Source organism: Trichosurus vulpecula, chromosome 7 (genome assembly GCF_011100635.1).
Source record: "Trichosurus vulpecula isolate mTriVul1 chromosome 7, mTriVul1.pri, whole genome shotgun sequence".
Lineage (NCBI taxonomy): Eukaryota > Metazoa > Chordata > Mammalia > Diprotodontia > Phalangeridae > Trichosurus > Trichosurus vulpecula.
Genome location: NC_050579.1, coordinates 241,283,054 through 241,309,634, shown reverse-complemented (window position 1 = coordinate 241,309,634; position 26,581 = coordinate 241,283,054). Strand labels below are relative to the sequence as shown.

At 39.9% G+C, this 26,581-nt stretch overlaps 1 protein-coding gene across 1 annotated transcript in view; it reads left to right on the top strand.

The window, feature by feature from the left end:
• POLH (DNA polymerase eta) overlaps positions 1-26,581 on the top strand; it is a 42,636-nt gene that overhangs the window by 5,343 nt on the left and 10,712 nt on the right. Inside the window, exons 3-7 of the mRNA XM_036767490.1 lie at positions 7,298-7,438; positions 9,017-9,151; positions 14,037-14,254; positions 23,985-24,154; positions 25,507-25,610. Coding sequence (XP_036623385.1) covers positions 7,302-7,438; positions 9,017-9,151; positions 14,037-14,254; positions 23,985-24,154; positions 25,507-25,610 — 764 coding nt within the window. The 5' untranslated portion in view covers positions 7,298-7,301. The remainder of the gene's footprint in view (positions 1-7,297; positions 7,439-9,016; positions 9,152-14,036; positions 14,255-23,984; positions 24,155-25,506; positions 25,611-26,581) is intronic.

The window sequence follows — 26,581 nt, the reverse complement described above, 5'->3', positions numbered from 1 at the left end:
GGCCCATACTAGCTCTAAATCTATGCTCTAACCTTGTCAGTGTTCTTTCTTGTTCTGCCCTACTTTGTACTTACTCTGTGTGCCCTTTATTCTTTAGTTCCTATAGCCTTGTCATTCATAGATAAGTGCATTAGGAGGATGTAAAGCAAATTTCATATGAGGTTCAGGAGGGGAAAGGTCATTATTAACTGAGAGCTCCTGAAGGAAATTGCCTTTGAGTTGAATTCAACAAATATTTATTAACTATATACTATGCACTAGGCATTGGCGTTACAAAAATAAAAGTGAGGGGCAGCTAGGTGGCGCAGTGAGTAGAGCACCAGCCCTGAAGTCAGGAAGACCTGAATTCAAGTCCGGCCTCAGACACTTGACACATTCACTAGCTGTGTGACCTTGGGCAAGTCACTTAACCCCAATTGCCCTGCCTTCTCCCCTCCAAAAAAAAAAAAGAACAAAAATAAAAGTGAAACAATAATTGCCCTTAAGAAGCTTACATTCTACTGGAGTGATACAATGTATACACAGATAAATGAAAGTTAATTTGAAGAGGCACAACATTAATGACTGGGGAGAACAGGGAAGACCTTGTTCATGGAGGAAGATGACATGGGCTGAGTTTTGAAAAAAGTGAAGAATTCTGGAAGGCTGCAAGGAGGAAGGGGCATATCCCATGCATGGGAGACAGTTTGTTCCAATTTTTGGAGGTAGAAGATAGAGTATTGAGTTCACAAAGCAGCTAATTCAGGTTGGCTGGAACATATAGTGCTTTAAGGCTAATGGAGTGAAATTGGGCTGAAAAGGTGAGTGGGAGAGAGATTGTGGAAGTTATCTGGCTAATAACTTGTCTTTAATGGTTTTCAACCAAAGTTTGTTCATATGCCAGGCTGAGGAGTTTGTATTTACCTTAGACACAATAGGAAGCCCCTGAAGTTTTGAGCACAGGAGTGGCATAATTAGACCTCTGTCTTAGGATGATTGCTGTGTCAGTTATGTGTTGAATGGATTGAATAGGGAAGAGATAAAAAGCTGAGGGATCAAAAAACAATCTATTCTAATAGTCTAGGTGAGTGTTCATGAAAGACTGAAGTTAGGTGGTAGTCTCTTGAGTCAGGAGACAGTTGTGAAAGATGTTGTAGAGTTAGAATTGACAGGTCTTGGCAACTGATTATAATGGGGGGTGGGGAGTGAAGGGGGAAAATCAAGTGTGAGTTGGGTTATGAACCGAGGTGGTACCCTCATCAGAAACAGGAAAATTTGGAGGAGGTATATGTTTAGTGGGAAGATGATCAGGTCTATTTTGTACATGTTGAGTTTACATGGGATATCCAGTTGCAGATGTCCAGCAGGTTGTTGGAGCTGCAGGTAACCAGAGTTCAATAGAGATTACAAAGATGGATATATAGATTATATATGTGGATTAGGAAATGATCTGTATGGGGGTACTAATGAAACCGTGGGAATGAATGATCCAACTAAAACCCATAGAGAGAGACCTATGACACACGTGTGGGGAACACCCACCTTTAGGGGTTGGTGAGAGTACAAGAACCAGTGAAAAAGAAAGTAGTGAGTACAGAGGTAAGTGGATAACCAGGAAAGTGTGAGCTCCCTGAAGCAAGGAATGTGAAGATATACAGAAAAGATGGAAAACAGTGTCAAGAGTACCTGTAAATTGCTTCAGAGGTCAAAGATGGAGGTTAAGAAATGACCATTGGACTTGTCAGTAAGGAAGTCAGTTGGTGAGAAAAAGTTCAGTAGAGTTAATGGAGGTGGAAACTAAATTGTGGAGTCGAAGAGAGAGAATGGGTGGTAAGGAGGCCATGGCATAGAGGTAGAGGCATGGATGTTTTTAAGGACCTTGGCAGTGAAAGGTAAGGGAGAAATGGTTTGTATGGTAGCTGGACAAGACAAAGCATCAGGTCAAAAGAAGGGTTGCGTTTTTTTTTTTTGTTTTTTTTTTTTTTAGAATTTTGGAGACCTAAGCATGTTTATAGGCATATGGGAAGAGCCCCATAGAGAAGGAAAGCATGGAAAAGAAAAGAATATTGTTGGAGGAAGGCCCTGGGGAAGGCAGGAGGGAAAGAGCAAAAAGTGGGAGATAATGTCAAGGAGTTCTGAGGTGTAGAGTATGGAACTCCTATTAAGGGCTTGTTTCCATGGTGAAGTAGAAGGAAGGCAAAGCCATCTACTAGAAGTATGAGCCATGAGAATGCATTTGTAGGCAGTCATTTTCATTTTGATGAAAGGAAAAACCTAACCATTGGTGTTTTCTGAAAGAGGAATGTGTTGACTCAGGAGGTAGTGATTTCTCCCTCATTGGTGTTTGAATGAAGGGTGGGTGAGCGCTTTGTTGGAGTTGTTGTTGAAGGAATTCTTGGTTAGGTGTGAACTGCACTAGATGCCTCTGAGTTCCTTTCCATTTCTGAAATCTTGTGATTCTGAGCTGATGAGAACAGAGTAGAAGGATTTTCAGTCAGCAGTAGATAACCTAGCTGAGTTTATGCAACATAAATTTGTAGCAGGTGAAATCTTTTTTTAAACTTTTTCTATCAGCGTTCAATAGCCCAGGATTGGGAGTGAAGAATTAGGATGATGAAGGTTGCTAAGGGATGGGAATTGATAGATCAGAATTGAAAATTTGGAAGCTGTTCCTTTATATTAAAAAAAAGAAAAGAACTATATTTTTGGTATTGCAGGGTACTTCGTTAAGAGCTTAGAAAGAATTTAACTTCATTTGTGGTAGCACAAAGAAAAGGTAATTTTAGAATTTGTGCACATTGTAAGATTAGATAAAGAGGAGATAGAGAAGCTAGGAATCTTGCATAACTGGATTTTTTTGGCACCCTGTAATAAGTGGAGTCTAAGATCTTAGAAAGCAGTGTTCTCTGGGAATAGGGAGAGGGTGATGTTAATGAAAACCAGAAACATTTTTTAAAAAAATTTAAAAATTAAAAGAACAGTAATGTAGGGAATGTCTGATTAAAGGTTTGTTGCTGCTTAAAAATACTCAAATGGACCTGTGATCTCATCAGAATAGGTATTCATCCCAAGCAATGTTGATGGCAACCCTTCCACACCTGCCAGTTCTGTGTGATTGTTGTCCATGGCCTCTTATGAGCTCATTTTAGGGGGTCCACCCGATGTGCCAAAGGCCTTACTTTCTCATGACATCTTGAGCATATGTGTAGAGGGATGATGTGATGGCTGCTGGTTTAACCCCTGTACTGACCATATTCCTACTCCATTTTTTTTTTTATTTTTTGAAAGTCCTTTCTCTTTTTTTGTGTAGTTTTTGCAGGATTTATCATATGCTACAGTCTCCTCATACCCTACTTGCATCTCTCCATTGCCCTCTGAGTGATACTCATTTCGATTCTTTGGAGACTAGAGTTCTATGACTCAAAGCTATAGGACACAGTACAGTATAAATTTATTAGGCATCTACCATGTGCTAGGTTACAATCTAATAGGGGAAGACGGTACCCAATAGGAGACTGAAAGGGAAGGCGGGTTGGGGCACAGGGTACCTGGGTGGGGGAGGGTGGAATAAGGATGTTGAAGTAGAAATAAGCAGTATAGCTGGTGGGAAATGAAGAGTTGACTGGGCTTCTGAGCTTTCTACAAAGGAAGGCTTTGGGAAGAGTTTTTTTGCTTTGACATTCAGCCCTCCAGTCAAGGGTAGAGGCAACTGAGGGTACTGATAAAGTGAGAGTACCAAAGCTGAAACCATCTCCATGGTGGTGCATTTCCTAGTGATGATCTTATCCTGGGAGTACATGATGATGGTGGATCTGAAACCAAGCAGAGCGTTTGAAACACCAGTGGCATACTGGTATGAAAAAATGGGCCTTTGCCTCTAGGAGAAGTTAAAGTCACTAAAAAAACTCTGCAATTTCCTGGAAGCAGTCCTGCCTACTCTTTCTCTTAAGTTCTGGGCCATTTTGTCCATTTATACTCTCAGTCTAAGATATAGTTCTGGAGGGACAAAGCTCTATAGGTTGTCGTAATCTAGATGATATGCATTTTTTTATCCATTTGGTTTTTCTTTGGAGGATAATTAGGCCAAACTTTCTTGAATGGTAATAGATCTCTTCCAGAAGGCTCTGCATGTTCAGGGCCATTGAAAAGATACCTTAAGGGGGCGGAGCCAAGATGGCAGCTGGAAAGCAGAGACTAGCGTGACCTCCCTGCCGAGTCCCTCCAAAAACCTGTAAAAAATGGCTCTGAACCAATTCTAGAATGGCAGAACCCACAAAACAGCAGAGGGAAGCAGGGCTTCAGCCCAGGACAGCCTGGATGGTCTCTGGGTGAGGTCTATCCCACATGGAGCTGGGAGCTGGGAGCCGGGAGCCGGGAGCCTGGAGGGGAGCAGAGCAGAGACCAGCGTGAGCGGTGCGGACCAACCTGAGCAGGAGCCGGGCGGAGCGGGCCCTAGCACCCTGAATCAGTGAGCTGCCCCTGAATCAGTGAGCTGCGGCAGTTACCAGACTTCTCAACCCACAAACACCAAAGACAACAGAGAAGGTTAGTGGGAAATGCTGCGAGTGGAAGGAGTTCACGGTTTGGCTACCAGCTCCGGGGGCAGTGGAGGTGGGGCAGCTACAGCTGTTGCTGCTTCCAGCCCCAGGACCACCTGGTGGGAGGAATTAAGTGGCGGATCAGAGCAGGAGTGCACAGCCTGCTGAAGATCTAAGCACAGTCCGGGTTGGGGGTTCTTGGGGAAGGAGGAGTGCTGGTGTGGCAGAGCTGGCACATCCCCCCCAAACGTGGAACATAGAACTCTTTAGTCTACAAGCAGTCATACCCTACTGAAAAACTCAAGGGTCAAGTTAGTTGGTTGGGAATATGGCCAGGCAGCGAAAACGCACCCAGATTCAGTCTCAGACTTTGGATTCTTTCTTTGGTGACAAAGAAGACCAAAACATACAGCTAGAAGAAGTTAACAAAGTCAAAGAGGCCATGGAAGAGCTCAAAAAGGATTTGGAAAAGCAAGTTAGAGAAGTAGAGGAAAAAATTGGGAAGAGAAATGAGAAGGATGCGAGAAAACCATGAAAAACAAGTCAATGACTTGCTAAAGGAGACCCAAAAAAATACTGAAAAATAAACTGAAGAAAACAACACCTTAAAAAATAGACTAACTCAAATGGCAAAAGAGCTCCAAAAAGCCAATGAGGAGAAGAATGCCTTGAAAGGCAGAATTAGCCAAATGGAAAAGGAGGTCCAAAACACCACTGAAGAAAATACTACCTTAAAAATGAGATTGGAGCAAGTGGAAGCTAGTGACTTGATGAGAAATCAAGATATTATAAAACAGAGCCAAAAGAATGAAAAAATGGAAGACAATGTGAAATATCTCATTGGAAAAACCACTGACCTGGAAAATAGATCCAGGAGAGATAATTTAAAAATTATTGGACTACCTGAAAGCCATGATCAAAAAAAGAACCTAGATATCATCTTTCAAGAAATTATCAAGAACTGCCCTGATATTCTAGAGCCACAGGGCAAAATAGAAATTGAAAGAATTCATTGATCGCCTCCTCAAATAGATCCCAAAAAGAAATCTCCTAGGAATATTGTCGCCAAATTCCAGAGCTCCCAGATCAAGGAGAAAATACTGCAAGCAGCCAGAAAGAAACAATTTGAGTATTGTGGAAACACAATCAGAATAACCCAAGATCTAGAAGCTTCTACGTTAAGAAATCAAAGGTTTTGGAATTCGATATTCCAGAGGTCAGTGGAGCTAGGATTAAAACCAAGAATCACCCACCCAGCAAAACTGAGTATCATGCTCCAAGGCAAAATATGGACTTTCAATAAAATAGAAGACTTTCAAGCTTTCTCAGTGAAAAGACCAGAGCTGAATAGAAAATTTGACTTTTAAACACAAGAATCAAGAGAAGCATGAAAAGGTAATCAAGAAAAAGAACAAGAAAAAGAAATTGCAAAGGACTTACCAAAGTTGAACTGTTTTGTTTACATTCCTACATGGAAAGATAATATGTTTGATTCATGAGACCTCAGTATTAGGGTAGCTGAAGGGAATATGCATATATATGTGTGTGTGTGTGTGTGTGTGTGTGTGTGTGCATATATATATGTGTGTGTGTGTGTGTGTGTGTGTATGTATGTATATATGTATGTGTACATATATGTGTGTGTGTGTATACAGAGAGAGAGAGAGAAAGAGAGGGCACAGGGTGAGTTGAAGATGAAGGGATGATATCTAAAGGAAATAAAGTCAAATTAAGGGATGAGAGAAGGAGAAAGCGAGAGATAGAATGGGGTAAATTATCTCGCGTAAAAGTGGCAAGAAAAAGCAGTTCTGTAGGAAGAGAAGAGAAGGCAGGTGAGGGGGAATGAGTGAATCTTGCTCTCATCAAATTTGACCTGAGGAGGGAATACCATACATACTCATTTGGGTATCTTACCCCACAGGAAAAAACGAGGAAGAAGATAAAAAGGGGGGGGGAATGATAGAAGGGAGGGTAGATGGGGGTGGAGGTAATCAAAAACAAACACTTTCTGAAAGGGGACAGGGCCAAGGGAGAAAATTCAATAAAGGGGGATAGGTTAGGAAGGAGCAGAATATAGTTAGTCTTTCACAACATGAGTATTGTGGAAGGGTTATACACAATGATACACATGCGGCCTATGTTGAATTGCTTGCCTTCTTAGGGAGGGTGGGTGGGAAGGGAAGAGGGGAGAGAATTTGGAACTCAAAGTTTTAAAAACAGATGTTCAAAAACAACAAAAAAAAGTTTTTGCACGCAACTAGAAAATAAGATACACAGGCAACGGGGAGTAGAAATTTATCTTGCCCTACAAGAAAGGACGGGAAAAGGGGATAGGAGGGGAGTGGGGTGACAGAAGGGAGGGCTGACTGGGGAACAGGGCAACCAGAATATACACCATCTTGGAGTGGGGGGGAGGGTAGAAATGGGGAGAAAATTTGTAATTCAAACTATTGTGAAAATCAATGCTGAAAACTAAATAAAAAAAATGCTAATTAAAAAAAACTGACTCATGCTTTTAAAAGAAATTTCAGTCATGTTTTAGGATTAAGGAGAAGATAATATTGCTACTTCCTAGTTTACTTTTCTTCTTTTTTGGAGCCAGGGAATAGCTTCATGAATGAAATAATTTATTCTTACCTCTTATGCCTGATGGTTAACTTTTCTCTGTGGTGAGCATAGATTAATGCTTAAATAAGAATGGAAATGCTGTTTTCCCATAGCTCTTTTTAGTTGTCTTTATTTGATTCATCGATTATAAAATATTTCATATTTGTTAACAGGAAAATGGCAATTGGGCAGGAACGTGTGATTGCCCTGGTGGACATGGATTGCTTCTTTGTCCAAGTGGAACAGAAGCAGAATCCACATTTGAGAAACAAACCTTGTGCAGTGGTGCAGAGCAAGTCATGGAAGGGTGGTGGGTATGTGTCATCATCATTTTCAGCATCATCAGGTCATATTTAGAAATCTGCATTGGATTAAATAGTACAATTAAGACTTAACTTCCCTGAACTGCCATGATTTAAATTTCAACTGTGACTTCTGTGCCTAGAAACGAGGAATCTTAACTATTATATGGCCTTCTGAAGTTCTTAAATTTTTAAGTATTCATAGAATTTTAGAGTTAGAAGAAGCCTCTAGTCCAGCTTCTACCTGAACAGTAATCCACTCTACAGCGTCCATGACAAATGGTCATCCAGTCTTCCCATTCTTCTCTTGGATGGTTCTAATCAAGCTGAAAGCTGTCTCTTTGAGACTCAATCTGTATTCTTGACCTCCTTCCTCAGACCTTGGTTGTTTCCAGGCTTTGTTCCTCTTCAATTTCTAGTTTTCTTGCAGTCAGTCAACAAGCATTTTTTAAGTGCTTGCCTACTATGTGCCTAGCACTATGCTATGTTCTGGGAGTACAAATACAAGAAAAAAGAAAGTACAGTTCCTGTCCTCGAAGAGCTTGCATTCTAGTGGGAGAAGTCAACACTTAAAAAGGAAGCTAAGAGGGGGCCAGTTGTGTGGAGGTGGAGAGAAGGTGCCCAGCATGGGGACATGATGGAGAAGGCTAGAAACTGCAGCCAGCTGGGTGGGCAATGAAGGACTTGTCTCACATCAGTCCTCAAAAACCTACTAGCTATACCTTTTACTGGGTTATGACCCTCAATGGCTTAAAAATCTAGAAGAAATAGAGTACATGGTACATTTGAAGGACCTGCTTCTAGTGTAAATAACATTTGTTTTCTTTATGAACTTTAGCAAGGTATACAGCCCACTAGTAAGTGTATCAGCAACTGCAAAACTAGATAACACTTGATGTTACTCTTAGGGCATAGTAAATCACAATGAAATAATGCCTGGAAATTGCTTTTTCTTCAGCATAAGGAAGGTAGTAGACAGATTATTATATCATGTTAGGTTTTTCCTAACAGTAGACTATTGGGCTATACAACTCTTTTTCCCTCCTGTCATCAACCATTGCTTCTTATCTCTTTGGGCTCAGTGGATTGCCTTCTATATGAAAGGCTTATCATACAAACATACCAATTCTATTATTTAGGGTTACAGGAAAACATTTCCTTAAAAACACTCTGTCTTGATTTGGTTAGTAGATAATGAATACATAGAAAGCATCAGAAATATCCTGTAGTGTTGCAGTGTTTCATTTTTACCTATTCCATCTATACTATCATTATCTTTTATGTTTTAGGATACTGCTAATGCTGATTGTTATTCTCAGCGTAAGTGAATATAACTGGGAAGCTCAGTGTATCATTCGCTATCTTTGTCACCTTAGGTACCTGGGTGACTGCTGTTTTAGTGGACTTGGTTCAGTTGGCATCTCTTTCCTTTTGTTGTACAATACCATTGCTTAAAATGAGCCCCAGTTGCCCGTTTGTGATCACTACAGTCTATAGTAGCCTCCCATTTTATTTAGTAAATTAATATTGTGAATGCTTCCCTTTTTTGTTGCTTATGGTCATATAGTAACTGCCTACTTTTTCCTTTAGAATAGTCGCAGTCAGTTATGAAGCTCGTGCATTTGGAGTTGCTAGGGGCATGTGGGCAGAGGATGCTAAGAAGCTTTGTCCAGATCTTCTGCTGGCACAAGTTCGTGAGACCCGAGGGAAAGCTGACCTCACCAAGTAAGGAGATAAAGGGGAAGGGATGGGCATTAATGGTCCATGATGCTCAGAATGGGGATTTCAGTACTACTTTGAACAATACTACTTTGACAGCATCTGAACGATATCACCTTCCCAGAGACTTTGGTTTGGATTCCAGGAACTATTAACAACCATCCTAATAACCAGGTATTCTTCTTTCCTTAAAGCTCTTCATTATATTTAAACTCATCACCCACTCTCTTTTTCTCTCTTATCAGAGTAGGGATATAGAGTATCCTCTTTGGTAAGGCCTATATCTATGTTCTTTTATTGCATTGTTTTCTCAAGAACTTTGTTTTAGCAATCATCCCCTCTTTAATGAATTAATAAAACATTTATCAAGCATTCCACGCATGCAAATCGTAGTGCTAAGTGCTGTGTTTACAAATAGAAAATTGAGATCTTCCTGGTCTCAGGGAGCTCACATTCTAATAACACATATGGAAGGTTTCAGCTGCAAGTCAGATGGGAAGTCCCATGATCCTTGGGTTGCAGCAGCAGCAACAAGACAAATGGTAATGGCTTCTCTTTAATGTAATTTCCACTGATAAAATTGTAGCACTTTCTGATTCCAAGGACTTCATTTTCTATAATGCATTTTCAACAGTGTTGAAAGGTATTCTTCCTTCTGAATACTTTCTTCTCCCTTTCCTTCAGAGACACCCCATTCTCTTGGTTGTTTGCCTGCTTGTCTAATCCTTCCTTCTCTCATTCCTTCACTGGAATGCCTTCATCTTCTCCTTCCTCCCACCCTTTGTAACCTGTTGAATTCTTATGCATCATTTAAAGCATAGTTCAAATGTTACTTTCTCTGTGAATCATTCATTAATTCCATTCTTCTCTTTCCCCCAGTTAGTAACTCAGACACATACCCACTCGGTTATATGTGTCTCAAATCCCCCTTCTAGACTCCATGAGGGCTAGAATCATGTCCTATCTAAACTTTGCATCTTGTCCTAGCACCTAGGGGAGTGCCCTGCATTCTGTACACAGCAGGTATTTCATAAATGTTTGTCGAACTGAATCTCTACATCCTCCAGCATTTGCTACCCTTTTTTAGTCCTCTGAAGACTAGTTTCATATAATACCTATTCTTTTATCTGTGGAATACTTACTGTCTTATTCACAGAAGCAAAAGGAAGGACTTTGAAGGTCCCGTGCAACATTCTTAGGTTGAACTGTCACTGAAACTGAATTATGAGAGTTTTGGTAGGACAGGCTGAGGCACTTTGACACCAACCTTTTATTCAAGATGGAGATCAACTTTTAAAGCTAAGCTGTCTCTGCCTCACAATTTCCAGAAGTACACATAGTTATTAGCTCCCTGAGTCAGAGGTAAAACACAATTCTAGCTTGTGTGGCCATGACCAAGACTTGAGGTTTGATCTGTTTCTGGATCCATCTCTGAACCAGCACTTAATGGTCTACAAAGTTCTTTTCTCACAGTAACACCATGAAGCAGGTAATGCATGTATTTTTCCACTTGAAAGTTGAAGAAACTGAGGCTCAGAGAAATGAATTGACTTGAGCAAGGTCACATAGCTAAAAAGTAATAGAGGCAGGAGTGGAACCCTGGCCTTCTGATCCCAAGGCCACTTCTTTGCAGTCAGGCCTCTTAGTAGATGATGGTGATGCTAAACTGGCAATATAGTGCCTACTATGTGCCAGGCCCTGTGCTAAGTACTTTATAAATATTATTTCATTTGACCCTCACAGTAGCCCTGGGAGGTAGGGCTAATGTCATCCCTAATTTTACAGTCGAGGAAACTGAGGTAAGCAGAGGTTGAGTGACTCACCTAAGAGTTAGTGTTTGGTTTTGAACTCAGGTCTTCCTGACTCCAGGCCTAGCACTCTATCCACTGCATCACCTAGCTGCCCAGAATTTGGAAAAACACTGGAAGCTAGGGCATGGCTAATTCCACGTTGAAGTTGTTGAAAGAAAAGTAAGGCCTCTACCACCACAGATTGTTTTGAGTTTTCTAAGTGGGATAGATTGTACCTAGACCGATATTGTGCACTCTTGCCACATTGTATTGAGAGGAAGCTTAAACTTGTGTTCACATTATAATTGCTTTGGCATTAAATCCTGAAACTTTTCATTTTCTACCAGATCTACAGTGTAGCAGTAAATCAACCAGTTACAAGTGCAAGACAGAAAACCTTATACATTTATGGCATAAAACAATTTAAGGGTCATTCTGTGCCACAAACTGGTTAAGAACTGGCAGTTTTAAACAGTTAATCAAAATTAGCTTGAGAACTAATGCACTGTTGACAGAACTCTGAATTAGTTTACCTATTCTGAAAAGCAATTTGTAACTCTGCTCCCAAAGTTACTAAACTTTGCATACCTTTGGACCAATACCACTGTATTGTACCACCATGCTGTACCACTATCCCAAAGAGACTTTTTGGAAAAAAAAGACCCATATGTACAAAAATAGTTCTAGTACCTCTTTTTGTAGTAGTACAGAACTAGAAATTAAGGGGATATCCATTTATTGGGGAATGATTCTACAAATTATGGTATATGAATGGAGTAGAACTATTTCAGAGAAACCTGGGAAGATTTATGTGAACTGATGCAGAGAGCAGAACCAGAACAGTTTATTTAATAGCAACAACATAATAAAGAAAATCAATTTTAAAAGACTTGAAAACTCATCAGCTCAGTGATGGACCATCATGATTCTGGAGGTCTGGTGATGAAAGTAGTATCTGCCTCTTGACAGAAAGGTGACAGATGCGTAATGAGGCTTACATTATTTAACACAGTCAATGAGGAAATTTGTTTAACTAGATGTGTTATAAGGGCTTTTTCTCTGTTCCTGCTCTGCCAATGGATGATGGCATTAAAGCACAAGAGGGAATAAAGTAGGGTGAAAAAAGGTGATTGAGGCATCTTTTTAAAAAAATGGAGAAATAAGACCAGACAAGCAGATGAGCTTTTGAAAGCTACAAGTTGATTTTATTTTATTTGTTGTTCTGTCGTTTTTCAGTCATTTCTGATTCTTCGTGACTCCATTTGGGGTTTTCCGGGCAAAGATACTGGAGTGGTTTGCCATTTTCTTCTCCAGCTCATTTTACTGATGAGTAAATTGAGGCAAATAGGGTAAAGTGACTTGCCCAGGGTCATACAGCTAGCAAATGTCTGAGGCTGAATTTGAACTCAGGAAGATGAGTTTTTTTGACTCTAGGCTCAGTGCTGTATCCACTGCCCCACCAAAACAGTCTGTACATTATAGATACCTGCACTTTCACCTACAATCTTCTTTCTGTTCTACTGTGTATATACAGACAACCATTCTATTTGATGCTTGATACGGAACAAAATTTAAAATAATATTTAAAAATTAGTGTGAAAATGAGGATCCATGCTAAGATAAAATACTACTTGTGGTAACTGCAAGGTAATCCTCTCAGCCTGTCCTGGTCAGATGCTTGCTAAAATATGAAGGTTGCAACCCAAGAGGGACACAGACGGCATGAAGAAAGTCTAGAAAGCCCCGGAGAATAACTGATTGGTTGAAATGTAGGTCCTTTGAGGAAGACTTGAAGAATTTTGATTATTTAAATCGAAGAGATAGCAGGTGGGTGATCTGGATAAAAATCCTGTTTTACTTCAAAGAATTGTTGTAAGGATATTTAGAGGAAGATCCCTAAACTTTTGAGTTTAAGTTTTGAGCTCTGAGTTCATAGAGGATAACTACGTTGTTCTCCCACAAAAAGGATTACTAGAGATGGAATTTAACAGTGACCAGGTATCTTTATTCCTTCTAAAAATAGACTAGGAAATGGCTTTTACATTCCAGCACAAAATGTAAGCAGATGGCTAAGCAAATGGAATTTCTGACTATTGGTTGTTAGACAATGAAAACACACAAGGAAGTTGTTGAACCCCATTTACTAGGCAATTTAAACATCATAAATATTCTTTTAAAATTTATTTATGATTTTTGAGGCAATTGGGGTTAAGTGACTTGCCCAGGGTCACACAGCTAGTAAGTGTCTGAGGCTGGGTTTGAACCCAAGTCCTCCTGACTCCAGGACTGGTGCTGTATTCACTACACCAGTATTCATCTGTGTGATTTGGGATAGATCAAGATGTATTTCAACTTAAGAGTCCACAATTTCTTAATTCTTTGTCATGTATTTCTTGTTATCTGTGTAATAATACATCTTTTTGAGACCCTGGAATGGTCAATCAGAAAAAGATTGTAGCTGTTTAGAGCAATAGAGTTAGAGTTTTGAGTCTTCTTTGGCCTCTTAAAAAGTAAGACTTGGAAAAATTAATGAAATAAAAAACAACTTGGTTTATTTTTTTCTTAAAGGAGAAAAAATAAATTTGGAATTTTTTTTCATTGTACATAATACAAAGAAGAGTCTATAAGGAAGAGATTCCTTTGTAGAGCTATGTGTCTTACAGCTAGCAAATAAAAAATGAGGTGTTCATGAAGATTGCATGCTTTCCATATAGTAATTTTAATTTATCTTAGGAAGGTGTGAAAAAGTACCACTTTGTATAGTTTATAGTAACCTTTTCTGGCTTTCTTTTGTATTGTTTATAACCTTTTTCCAAATTTGATGCCTGAGTACCCTCTTCCCATCTAAAAAAACTGATAATAAAATTTTAACATGCACTTTATAGTGTTTTATTCATTTGAGTGTTTTACTTGTAACCTGTTTGTAATTTCCACAAGAATCCAAGTAAGTTAGTGGTGTTCATAATAGTTCTATTTTATACACAAAGAAAATGATTTTTTTCCGTTCCCTCAGAATGCCAGTGGCAGAGCCAGGAAAAGGACCAACGTGCTGTCATTACTGAGGCTCCTGGCCAACAGCCTATGATTTTTATAATCTTCAGGTACCGGGAGGCCAGTGTGGAAGTGATGAAGGTGATGTCTCGTTTTGCTGTGATTGAGCGTTCCAGCATCGATGAGGCCTACATAGATCTAACTAGTGACGTACAAGAGAGACTGAACAAGCTGCAAGCTCAGCCTATCACAGCAAACTCGTTGGCAAGCACCTACATCCAGGGGTTTCCCCATGGCACTAGGGCCCTGGAGGGGCCTGTTCAAAAAGGTACTTCCATAACAACATATTAGTTCCTTTTCCTGCCTTTGGAACCCGCTTTCCTCAGTCATGCTGATGCTTAGGATTAATTTTACAGGTGAAGCTGCATTCATCGAAAAGGAAGTAACTTTAAAGAGAATAACACTTGGAAAAGAGACTTCCATTCCAGGAAGGAGTAGTTCTGAAATCAGTAAGAAGCCAGTTTCTTTTAGACATGCCCAGGGCAGACTGCTGTTGTATATAGGGAGCAGCATTTGAGCTTCTCTCTCCTTTTTTAATTTAGGTTAGTTCGATGTCATTGTAGTGGTTTGTGAAGATATTGATCCTATTTCTAGAACAAAACACATGCAATTCATACCTCCGTAAAATTTTTGTGAGGATAAAATGGGTAATTTACATGAAAGTGCTTTGATTAAATTGAAAGCACTTAATAAGGTTAATAACAATTGTAAGTTGTGGTTTTTTTTTTAAGATAATGTATTAGACTAGGGGAGGCAGGGTGGTATAGTGGGCAGAACACTGGACTTGGAACAGAAGAAACTGGTTCAAATTCTACCTCCAGCATTTGCAAACTACAAGTCACTTAGCTGCTCTCAGCTTCAGTTTCCCCATAATAATGTAACATACAGTAGCAGGTATAACAATATCTTTAGTATTTATCTCACAGAGTTGTTGTGAGGACTAAAGAAGATTATAGATATGGATCTCCTTACAAACCTTAAAGTATTAATGTATGAAACTATAGGGCCAAGTAAATATAAGAAAAGCTTTATTGTATTTTGTCTTGATTGCATGGGCTTGTGATATTTCCAGATCCTTAGTCTCAGAAAGTTCAAAGTTCACGGAGTAAGGTCTTGTATTTTTCTTTAGTATTTTTACATTAAGACTCCATTAGCTCCCCCAGAGTCTAGGATTCTGTGTCCCATCCTAGTTAACAAGTGTTGACATTCAGAACAATGTTGTGACTAGCCTTCCCTCTGTCAGTAACAGGTACCATCTGTATGTTCTCAGAATACTTTCGTAACATTATTTCCACTAAGATTAACCATTTTATTAGAGAACATTGAATACTGGATGCTTGCTGGCTCTAAATTTAGGAAACTGTCTAGACACAAATCTGTAGGGAATTATCCCCTTGAGGGAACTGTTCTGTAATTCTGTAATTACCTTCAGAAGCTGAGCTATTGGTCTAAAGCTGACTATATAGTTAGGGAACCTCAGCCTGATTTCAGAGCACCCAATTAAACTGAGCAAACATTGGCTGAGGTAGGCACTGGGAATTCAAAGATAAACAACATATAACTTGCTAGTGGAAGGAAACACATGTACACAAATAACTATGTTACAAAGGAGAGAATGTGGTTAAGTGCAAAAAAAGATTTCCAGTCAAATTACTATGAGAGAGAGCAACTTCAACTGTCAGCATGGAGGTGGGGATATCAGGAAGACAGGGAAGCCCAGGAAATGCTTCATGAAGGACATAGCATCCGAGATGGGACTTCAAGGAAGAGAGAAGCTTCCACAGATGGTGGGCTCTGGATGGGCAAAGAAGGTCCATTCTAGGCATAAAGGCATGGTATAAGCAAAAGCATGGTGACAGAAGAAGGCTGGAAAATAATAGGAGCTAGAAAGTTAGTCTGGTTTGATAGAAACATGCTGTGTAACAGAGTTGTACGAGATAAGGCTAGAACGGTGAGCTCGAGCCAGGCTCCGCTGAAGGTGTTTTGAATAGATGAATCACACCACAGTGGTACATTAGGAAGATTACTTGGACAGCCATGTGAAGGATGGACTGGAGAGGGGTTGACTGGAATATGATTAATTAGGAAGCTAGAATAAAAATAAAGACTTGATTTAGGGTGATTTCAGTAACTGAATGAAAAGTCAGCATTTTTAAGCACCTATTATGTGCTTAAATTGTTCTAAGAGCTAGGGATACAAAAAAAGGGGGATGAATGGGAAAGATAACTGGGGTAGAATGATCATAACATTAAAGCTCTAGTGCTGGAAGGGGACCTGGAGGCCATGGGGTCCAATCCTCTCATTTTACATGTTGGGTAACTTCAATATGAGAAGAATCAAAGGTGATTGTGTTTTATGATTAGGAAAGATGGCAATGCCACAATAGAAATAAAGTAGTTAAGAGGAAGAGAAGGTTTTGGGAAAGAAAATGAGGATTTTGAGTTTTGACATGTTGAGTTTCAGGTGCTTATGGTACTTCCAGGTGGAGATAATGCAGCAGCCATTTGGAAATATGAGATTAGAGCTCTGGGGAGAGGCTGGAGTTACAGACAAAGATTTGGGAGTCTGATGCAGAGAAATGTTACCTGAAGCCATGGGAATGCATGAAATCACCAAAGGAGAGAGCAGAGAAAGAGGAAGAAGAGAGTAGGATCAAGGACAAAGCTTGAGGGATGCTCATGTTTAAGAAGTTAAGCCAAAGAAGAGCATTCATGCTTCACTGTTTTTATGTGTTGTTTGCTTTTGTTTTGTTTTTTAATGCTAATGAGCTGATCCTCATACATGAACCTATTGTTTTGTGGCCATTTATGGTACAGAACAGAAAGTAGATTTTTGTTCAGTCGTGTCTAACTCTTCATGACCCCATTTGGGGTTTTCTTTGCAAAGATATTGGAATGGTCTGCCATTTCTTTCTCCATCTCATTTTACAGATGAGGAAACTGAGGCAAACAGGGCTTAAGTGATTTGCCCAAAGTCACACAGCTAGTAAGTATCTAAGGCCAGATTTGAACTCAGGAAAACTCATCTTCCTGACGCCAGGCCTGGTTCTCTATCCATTGTACCACCTACCTGCCCAAGAAATTACTTACGACTCAGTATTGAGAAGCAACAATTGACCTCAGCAGTTGAAGCTTATATTGAAGCTTTCGGGAGTGGAGGCAAATCTGATGCTGAAACTTTTTTTCTTTTTTTTTTTTAATATAGTTTAATTTATTTAATATATTTAGTTTTCAGCATTGATTTTCACAAGAGTTTGAATTACAAATTTTCTCCCCATTTCTACCCTCCCCTCCACTCCAAGATGGCATATATTCTGGTTGCCCTGTTCCCCAGTCAGCCCTCCGTTCTGTCACCCCACTCCCCTCCCATCCCCTTTTCCCTTTGTTTCTTGTAGGGCAAGATAAATTTCTACACCCCATTGCCTGTGTATCTTATTTTCTAGTTGCATGCAAAAACTTTTTTTTTTGTTATGAGTTCCAAATTCTCTCCCCTCTTCCCTTCCCACTCACCCTCCCTAAGAAGGCAAGCAATTCAACATAGGCCACATGCGTATCATTATGTATAACCCTTCCACAATACTCGTGTTGTGAAAGACTAACTGTATGTTGCTCCTTCCTAACCTATCCCCCTTTATCCAATTTTCTCTCTTGACCCTGTCCCTTTTCGAAAGTGTTTGTTTTTGATTACCTCCTCCCCCATCTGCCCCGCCTTCTGTCATCCCCCCTTTTTTATCTTCTTCCTCCTTCTTTCCTGTGGGGTAAGATACCCAGTTGAGTGTGTATGGTATTCCCTCCTCAGGTCAAATCTGATGAGAGCAAGATTCACTCATTCCCCCTCACCTGCCTTCTCTTCTCTTCCTACAGAACCACTTTTTCTTGCCACTTTTATGCAAGATAATTTACCCCATTCTATCTCTCCCTTTCTCCCTCTCTCAATATATTCCTCTCTCATCCCTTAATTTGATTTTTTTTTTAGATATCATCCCTTTATCTTCAACTCACCCTGTGCCCGCCCTCTCTCTCTCTCTCTCTCTCTCTCTCTCTCTCTCTCTCTCTATATATATATATATATGTATATATACACACACACACATATATATATATACACACATACGTATATACATACATACACACGCATATACATATTTATATATACGCATATATACATATATGCATATTCTGTTCAGCTACCCTAATACTGAGGTCTCATGAGTCAAACACATCATCTTTCCATGTAGGAATATAAACAAAACAGTTCAACTTTAGGAAGTCCCTTGCGATTTCTTTTTCTTGATTACCTTTTCATGCTTCTCTTGATCCTTGTGTTTGAAAGTTAAATTTTCGATTCAGCTCTGGTCTTTTCACTGAGAAAGCTTGAAAGTCCTCTATTTTATTGAAAGTCCATATTTTGCCTTGGAGCATGATACTCAGTTTTGCTGGGTAGGTGATTCTTGGTTTTAATCCTAGCTCCATTGACCTCTGGAATATCGTATTCCAAGCCCTTCGATCTCTTAATGTAGAAGCTGCCAGATCTGAGGTTATTCTGATTGTGTTTCCACAATACTCAAATTGCTTCTTTCTGGCTGCTTGCAGTATTTTCTCCTTGATCTGGGAGCTCTGGAATTTGGCGACAATATTCCTAGGAGATTTCTTTTTGGGATCTATTTGAGGAGGCGATCAATGGATTCTTTCAATTTCTATTTTGCCCTGTGGCTCTAGAATATCAGGGCAGTTCTCGTTGATAATTTCTTGAAAGATGACATCTAGGCTCTTTTTTTGATCATGGCTTTCAGGTAGTCCAATAATTTTTAAATTATCTCTCCTGGATCTATTTTCCAGGTCAGCGGTTTTTCCAATGAGATATTTCACATTGTCTTCCACTTTTTCATTCCTTTGGTTCTGTTTTATAATATCTTGATTTCTCATCAAGTCACTAGCTTCCACTTGCTCCAATCTCATTTTTAAGGTAGTATTTTCTTCAGTGGTGTTTTGGACCTCCTTTTCCATTTGGCTAATTCTGCCTTTTAAGGCATTCTTCTCCTCATTGGCTTTTTGGAGCTCTTTTGCCATTTGAGTTAGTCTATTTTTTAAGGTGTTGTTTTCTTCAGTGTATTTTTCAGTATTTTTTTGGGTCTCCTTTAGCAAGTCATTGACTTGTTTTTCATGGTTTTCTCGCATCCTTCTCATTTCTCTTCCCAATTTTTCCTCTGCTTCTCTACCTTTTGAGCTTTTCCATGGCCTGAGACCAGTTCATTTCTTGGAGGCTTTTGGTGTAGGCTCTTTGACTTTGTTGTCTTCTTTAGGCTGTATGTTTTGGTCTTCTTTGTCACCAAAGAAAGATTCCAAAGTCCAAGACTGAATCTGGGTGTGTTTTCGCTGCCTGGCCATGTTCCCAGCCAACTTACTTGACCCTTGAGTTTTTCATTGGGGTATGACTGCTTGTAGAGTAAAGAGTTCTATGTTCCAAGCTTGGGGGGATGCACTGTTGATTTCAGAGCTATTACAGCCAGCTCTGCCACACCAGCACTCCTCCTTCCCCAAGAACCCCCAACCCGGACTGGACTTAGATCTTCAGCAGGCTCTGCACTCCTGCTCTGATCTGCCACTTAATTCCTCCCACCAGGTGGGCCTGGGGCAGGAAGCAACTGCAGCTGTAGTTCTGTAGCTTCCCCACCTCCACTGTCCCAGGGGCGGTGACTGAACCGAGAACTCTATCCCCCTATCCCCAGCAGCTTTTCCCACTAACTTCTGTTGTCTTTGGTGTTTGTGAGTTGAGAAGTCTGGCAACTGCCGCAGCTCACTGGTTCAGGGCGCTAGGGCTTGCTCCGCCTGGCTCCTGGTCTGGTTAGTCCGCACGGCCCACACTGGGCTCTGCTCCGCTCCCAACTCCATGCACGAAAGACCTCACCCAGCAACCATCCAAGCTGTCCTGGGCTGAAGCCCTGCTTCCCTCTGCTATTTTGTAGGTTCTGCAGTTTTAGAATTGGTTCAGAGACATTTTTTATAGGTTTTTGGAGGGACTTGGTGGGGAGCTCATGCTAGTTCCTGCTTTCCAGCTGCCATCTTGGCTCCACCCCCCATCGCTGCTGAAACTTTTATTTACTTTTTCTATGCTAACCCTAGCAGTTCTATTCAGCTATATTATCTATGAAGCCCAACCTCGGATTTTCAGGGGTTTTTTTTAAGTGAGTTGTTTAGTGGTAAAATGAAAGGAATATTGTACATACTTTCTCAAAAAATTGAATTCTGAAATAAAATTTTCCCTTCTAAAAGGGCTACTATATAGATGGTTTCTTCTAACTATTAAGATCCCATTTACTTCCTTCTTCCTGTCTTATTCATTCATTTAGCCAATAAGCATTTACTAAAGGCTATATATAATTTTACTTAAAAGTACTTTAAGCATGCACAGAATTATAGCTACAGAGACATCTTTCAGTTCAACACACATTAAAGAGCTATTCTGTTCAGGGCACTGTGCTAAGTGTCGAGGCTACAAAGAATGGAATTGTCCCTGCTCCTGAGGAATTTCTGTTCTACCAAAGGTACACAGCATGAATACAGATAAATAAAAGTACAAGGAAAAGTGAGGAAAAGGAGAGACTAACGGGTCAGGTCGGGTGAGGGGAGCTCAAGAAAGGCAGTGGCAGGAGATAGAGGCAAGAGAATCAAAGGTGGCAGGACAATGCAGAGTTGAATTGTTGAACAATAGGTCAAAACTGAGAAGAGAGGAAAGGGAGGTTCGAGCAAGTATGGTGGGAACAGGGAGGCATGGAGTGAGCCAGGCCTGACATATTCGGGTTTATGTTTGGAATGACATGAGATATTCCAAATCAATCTTAATAGTTAACAAAAGTAAATATACTTAGTCACAGTGTGGATAGAGGATTGATTCAGTTAGGCACAGCTTCCTTGCTTCTGCATTCTAGCTCCTTGCAGACTGGCCTTTACCAGGAAGCCACATCAGCCTCAAATACCAGTTAAGGCTCAAGGATGGTTTCAGTGTGTTTGAAGGAAAACCTTGCCTACCCTGCGTTTTATTAAGTCTCTTAAGTAAAGCCATGCCACCTTATGTGGCAATCCTAATAGAGATTGCCTCTTTAACTCATAAGGTAGGAGCAACCTTGTGGCTCACGGGAGCTAAGGAGGCTGATGAACTGGGAGGCCCCAGGGTATTTGAGAGGACATCATTAAATTGAAGTCTCAAATTATAAGGGCAGCAAGCAGTTGGGTTGGAGAGTTAGAAACTTTATGTCAGTGCTAAATTCCTTAAGATAGGAGGAAATCTGACATGGAAGGCAGTAGATTATAGTATTAAGAACCTGCGTGAACTGACATAGACAGGTGTGGTGAAACTTGAATGAGAAGAGATTGCTGAATGATGGTAGTGGTGCAGGGAAGAACCCAGGGTATGCCAACTCCTCAGTTTGGTTCATTGTGTTGGGTTACATGGGGAAAGGTACAGTCTGCCCTGGAGAAGCTGGCCCAGAGACGAACCACCTTCTGGAGAGATCCAGGTTTCTGTGAGAATGAAAAAGAATATGAACAGAGATCAGGTTGAAAAGCAGTTTGTTAACAATTGAGTTGAAGTTTGTGGAGGCACAGAAGGAAAGAGAGAAGGGATTGGAAAGTAATAGCATTGAGCTTGATAGAAACAAGGTTCCCAGAATCTCAGCATTGGACTGGATCCTAGCAACTGTCTAGTGCAATCCATACCCAATAAGAAACCCCACTGCAACATACCTGACCAGTAGTCATATAGTCTCTGCTTCAATAAGGGGGAACCTGTCACTTCCTGACGCAAACCATTTCATTTATAGATAAGCCTAATTAATTGTTAGGAAGCTTTTCCCAATTATAAATGCTAAATCTGCTTCTTTGCATCTTCCACACATTACTTCTGGCCCTATCCTCTGGAGCCAAACAGAAGAAGCTGCAATCCCATGACAGCTCTTTAAGTATTTGGAGACAATTATGTCTCCATTGAAGCTTCACTTCTCCAGGCCAAATGCTCTAGTTCTTTTCACAAACATTCCTATGACATTGACTCCAGGCTTTCTTCCACACATAGGCTGGGCACCTTCTTTTGGACGTGTTCCAGGTTGTTAGTGTCCTTCCAAAACTGTGGCAGCTAGCACTCCAGATACAGCCTAGAGAAAGGATAGTGTGGTAGCAGCAAAGGTAATGAAGTAGTTGCCAATGCAGGAGTGAGTCCTGTGCATGCTTTCTAGATGTCATTTCTATACTACCTTTCTCTGTAAACTATCTACATCCAAATAACTTTAGTTAGGTTTTCTTTATTCTCTTCACTCTATAGTTAGAGTGAAGAGAATAAAGAAAACCTAACTAAAGTTCCATATGTCCTGCAACTCAGCCCCTTGAATATTTAATCAAGTTTTGCCTCTTTAAAACTATTCATTTAATGTGCATAACCTTTGACCCAGCAATACCACTTCTAGGGCTGTATCCTAAAGAGATCACACAAGGGGGAGAGGGACGTGTATGTACAAAAATGTTTATAGCAGCTCTTTTTGTGGTGGCAAAGAATTGGAAATCAAGGGGATGCCCATCAATTGGGGAATGGCTGAACAAGTTGTGGTGTATGAATGTAATGGAACATTATTGTGCTATTAAGAAATGCGGAACATAGGGACTTCATAATAACCTGGTAAGAACTACATGATATGATGCTGAGTGAGAGGGGCAGAACCAGAACATTGTACACAACCACAGACATATTGATTCTGTGATGACTAACTTTGATAGACTTGGCTCTCCTCAGAAATATAAGGTTCAAAGACAGCCCCAAAGGTCTCATGATGGAAGGAGCTATCTACATCCAGATAAAGAACTATGGAGTATGAATGTGGATTGAAGGAAACTGTTCCCTTTTTTTCTATATCTTTTTTTTGGTTTTGTTTCTTCTTTCCCGTGATTCACTCCATTGACCATGGTTCTTCTTTACAACTTGTCTATTGTGTAAATGTGTTTAATGTGAAGGCATATGTAGAACATATATTGGGTTCCATGCTGTCTTGGGGGGAGGAGGGGGAAGGAGGAAGGGGAAGAAAATTTGCAACTCAAACCTGTGGAACTGAGTGTTGTAAATTAAAAATAAAAAAAATTAAATATTTTTAGAAAACTATTCATTTAAGAATGAATGGCAAAAAAGTAAATTTGTTAATCTTTCCAGCGTCTTATTTGGCTTTTAAATCACTTACCTGGAACCAGGGCTATGAACTATACCTCTAAAGGTATACAGATTATGTTACCAGCATAAAGTCTGTGCTGTGGTTTGACTGGATTTTGAATGCTTTCTTACTGGACACACCAATCTGGGGTGGGACCAGATGTGAAAACAAGGGTTAGGAGGCTAGGTGAGAAATGACTTTGTTTGGAGTTGTGTTTAGAACAGAGATACTTTATTTTTCCCATTGTTCATGACACTCTGCAGGTGAACTAAAGAGAATGTGTATTCAGCCATGGGGATTCATGGTTACATAGAGAATTCTCTTTATGTTCTGTGTGTTTGGAAGTGTTTTTTTGTTTGTTTAAATTCAGAATCAAAAAATGTTCTTTCAAGAGCAAAAATGTGTCCTGGTTGGAAAGAGCAGAAGGGGGTGACTTTTGAATACCTTCAATAGAACTTTTCTTCACCTGATTCTTCACTCTTACTCAGCTCTTCAAGCTAAGTTACAACCACACTTGGAGTCTGGTTTACCTTCCCAAGAGGTTACTTATGCACAATATTTTTCAAATGCCAGGGCCATTTAAGGTACACTCCTAGTCTGAGGTTCCTGGAATAGGAGAAAAGTGCAAATCTGTCAGTACCTCACGTTGTCTATCTTTGTGGAAATCTGAGTATCTTTTACTCTAGCATGCTGGCCTGTGGCTATAGTATCTCTGCACTGATGGCTTTTCCTTTTAGGACAATTGAGAAGGGCACTGATTTGAGGTTGAGCATGTTTTATTTATTTTGACACCCTCTCCTTTCTCAGATAAAATCCGAGAGCAAGGAGTAATCCAGTGGCTTGAGTCTCTTCCCTTCCATGACTCCAGCTCTCCAGACCTGCAGCTCACTGTGGGAGCAGTAATTGTGGAGGAAATGAGAGTGGCTATAGAGAGGCACACAGGTTTTCGGTGCTCCGCTGGGATTTCACACAACAAGGTGATGGTTAAGGATAGGGGTGGATTTCAACGAGAAATACAGGTATCTTTGTGAAATTTTGTGAAATAAGGACAAGAATGGTAGGCACATTTAGATAATTATGAACGAGTGACAGTATATTGGCCAAATACAGGCAGCACTTTTCCCCTAAATGTGACTTGTATAAAGTCCAAGCGTAGCTGATGTTTTTCAGTCTGTACCTATTTTCCTCCTTTTAAAGAAGCCTCAGTTTTTGCAGTGTAGCTTGCATTCAGAGGCTGCCTACATTTGGGCCATTATAGCTGTTTGAAAATGGATCCCTTTTTTGCTTCCCTGTTGAAACCTGGGTAGAAGCTTCAGGATATCCCCAGCATGCTAACAAATAAAACCAGGTAAACTCATGTTTTCAGGAGAAGGGGGGAGACTCTTGCTTGACCTGTAAGAGTTTGGTGTGTTATTTTATTTTTTTCTGGCTGTCGATACGCTATTGCCTCCTTGTACCGTGAGGTTCTCATGTGTATTCTGTGCTTCATCTCCCCCCCAACCCCACCCATTTTCCAGTACAACCAGTAAGAGATACGTATATAATAAAATCTTAAGCATTCAGACCAAATTGGAGGGATGCTAATCCGACTTAAGGAAAGAGTATAAATTATAAATGTTTTTCAAATGTTTTTATTACATTTATCTACATGTGATAATTCAGGTGAGGCTAACAAAGTATTGCCTAATGTAAGTACTTAAATATTTGCTTAAATAAATTTATAACAGTAGTTTTTACTTAGCAATCTATTGTTGGAAAAATAAGTTTGTACCATTAATTTGTTATACTTTAAGAAGAAAGGGTTGGTAAGGAGCATGCACATACCAACCACTAGCTGAATTAATCACAGATTATAAATTAGCATAGTCTGAATTGATGATGACGTTATGCTGCATAAATACAGCATTTGGCTTATTGAAACAGGGAACCAAGTAAATGGCCAGCTAATAACGTGACTGGAGAGCCCTGTGGGCAAGGCAAGGCTATACCAATAATATCTCAGTTTCTTTCTACGCTTTCTCTTCTTGACAGACCTATACAAGTGGGAATATTTCAAGGAAAAGATTGGCAGAATTATGGGGGAGGATTGGAGGAAGCCGAAGGTGGAAGAAATGTGGGAAGAATAGCGAGAGTTCTGTCATTTTTTCCACTGAAGGATGTTGTGATACGAGAGTTTAGAGATGTCTTGAGTTTCTGACTTTGTTTTTGTTTGCAATCTGGAAACCATTAAGCTACGGCTACACACAACCAGAATGTTTTTGCATTCACTAGCCCTTTGTGTGGGTGAGATTGACACTAGTGAGATTTCTCTGCTGTTTCCATGCTTCAGGTCCTAGCAAAACTGGCCTGTGGATTAAACAAACCCAACCGCCAGACTCTGCTGTCACATGGATCTGTCCCACAACTCTTCAGTCATCTGCCTATTGGTAAAATGTAAGTATGTAGGGAGCAGTTTGGTCTTTATTCAAACCCTTCTGAAAGTAGGCTGGAGTTCTACCCTGCCTTTTTTTTTTTTTTGTGAGGGAGGTGAGGGAGATGGAAGGAAAGGAAGACTGAAGGAAAGTTTCAAAAGCAAACAAATTCGACTGAATGTTCATTCAGTTCTAGATTATCCATGGTAATAGGACAAAGAATACCATAGATAATTTAAATCATCAGTTAACCTAACTTTCTTCCTTCCCACTATACTTTTTGCCAAAATTTGTTACTAGGTTACAAAATAAGAATTTCACTTCCTTTCTTGCCTATTATTTTTGTAATTATTTTTAAATGAATAACCATATTCTTTTCCTCCCATTCCCATCCCCCAGAAAAAAGTAAAACAAAACTCTTGTAACTCATACAGAGTCACAAAATGGGTCATTGTACATATTTAGTCTATCACCTTTCTGTCGGAAGGTGGATAGCATTCTTTATCTTTGGCCCTCTGAAACCATCGTTGATCTTCGGGTTAATCAGAGTTCATAAGTCTTTCAGTGCATTTTTATGGTGTTGTTACAGTATAGGTCATTTTTCTGGGTCTGCTCACTTTACTGAATTAGTTCATGCAAATCTTCCCAAGTTTTTCTGAAATTACTCGCTTTGTCCTTTCTTGTGGAACAAAAGTAGTCTATTAAATTGATTTGTTCAGCCATTCTGAAGTTGTTGAGCACCCATCTACATTTTAGTTAAAGTGCTCATGGTTATTGAAATATCTCAAAATTTGCTTTCGGAAGTCAAAATTAAAATCAAAACAATAATTTATAATTGAGTGTCTGCCTATTCAGTGTTAAGAGGTATACAATAATGTTTAAGTCCTTAACCTCAAAAAGTTTACCCTAAAGATCTGTACACAAAAAGTTGAATAATAAGTAGATTTAAATAATTAAAGACAAGGCAGTTAATAATTAATTCCACAGTTTCTG